Raw genomic sequence first — 1,184 nt, forward strand, 5'->3', positions numbered from 1 at the left:
TTCTCTGCATACGCTACCTTTGGATTGCAACTCCAGCAAGAAATTACGAAACGTCAACGTCGACTCAGTACATACATCGTCTACGAAACACACTTCGAAATAGCGGGCGAATTGCGCCCGTATTGCCGGTTCCTTTCGCTTTCCAGCCCGTCTGCAAAAGGCTGAGAGAAAATAACAGCGGTATTTGGCCAAGCGCATATGGGTCCACGAATCTATTTAAGTGAAAAGCCAAGACGAAAGAAGAGTAGGAGGGAAAGGACGAACGAAAACGACCTGGTGAAAAGGCCGATATTGGTGCATGATTTCCCGCGAAATAAAAATCAACGAACGTCCAATCGTCACTACTGCTTATCCAAGGCTGGACCAATGGTCGGCAAGTAGCACGAGGCTATCAACCAGCCGAATGCAACAGCACCGTCAACCAAGTTAGTTGGTGAAACCTTCGAGCTGCAGCTATCACATCCTTGATCATTGTCAACCGACACCTCCTGCAGTCGTCAAATAAACTCTGGTCTTTAACTGGGCTGGTTATCATGTACACTTCCATCATTTGCATCTGGTAAATTGTCATTTATTGTACATATTATTTTTAATTGTAAGGGGTTTTCTCATTTAAACAACATTAAGACTCTTTATTTTAGACTGCATATGTGAGAAACACAATTAATACTAGAAATTTAAAATGTCTATTACGGTCGAAATTGGATCATCATTGCTTTAAATAATTCAATTTTGAATTACTAATATACACTATATATGTACTTGCATATATACCATATTGTAATTTTTTCAAACTACGCGCCAAATTGTTTTTCCAGACTTATAAACGCAATTAAAACTACTCTAATAATTGCGAAAATAAATTGACAAGCAATTTTAATAATTTGATGCTACCATCGAGCATCATATTATAAAGATGTTAATATGTTGAAACTGTTAATAAATTTATTGCGAAAAATATTACCTCGACCACGACTTAAACTCGGATCTCTTGTATTCCGTACAAGCGTCCTAAACCATTAGACCACCGAGGTCTTAGTAATATTCTTTGTAATAATCGATACAATAAAGAAACAACATTTTTATACATTTTTATACGTGCGATGATTAATAGGTACATGTTAAATATAAAAACAAAATTTTGCTCAAACATGTTTATCATACAATTATTGAGGAATACAAAA

General features: G+C 36.3%; 1 protein-coding gene across 1 annotated transcript in view; it reads left to right on the forward strand.

Annotated features, from left to right (window-relative positions):
- Positions 1 to 258: 258 nt before the first annotated feature.
- The window catches only part of LOC108747904 (protein takeout-like), a 12,185-nt gene continuing 11,259 nt past the window's right edge, over positions 259 to 1,184 (forward strand). Inside the window, exon 1 of the mRNA XM_018485795.1 lies at positions 259 to 559. Coding sequence (XP_018341297.1) covers positions 534 to 559 — 26 coding nt within the window. The 5' untranslated portion in view covers positions 259 to 533. The remainder of the gene's footprint in view (positions 560 to 1,184) is intronic.

This window comes from Trachymyrmex septentrionalis, unplaced genomic scaffold (genome assembly GCF_001594115.1).
Source record: "Trachymyrmex septentrionalis isolate Tsep2-gDNA-1 unplaced genomic scaffold, Tsep1.0 scaffold202, whole genome shotgun sequence".
Taxonomy (NCBI): domain Eukaryota; kingdom Metazoa; phylum Arthropoda; class Insecta; order Hymenoptera; family Formicidae; genus Trachymyrmex; species Trachymyrmex septentrionalis.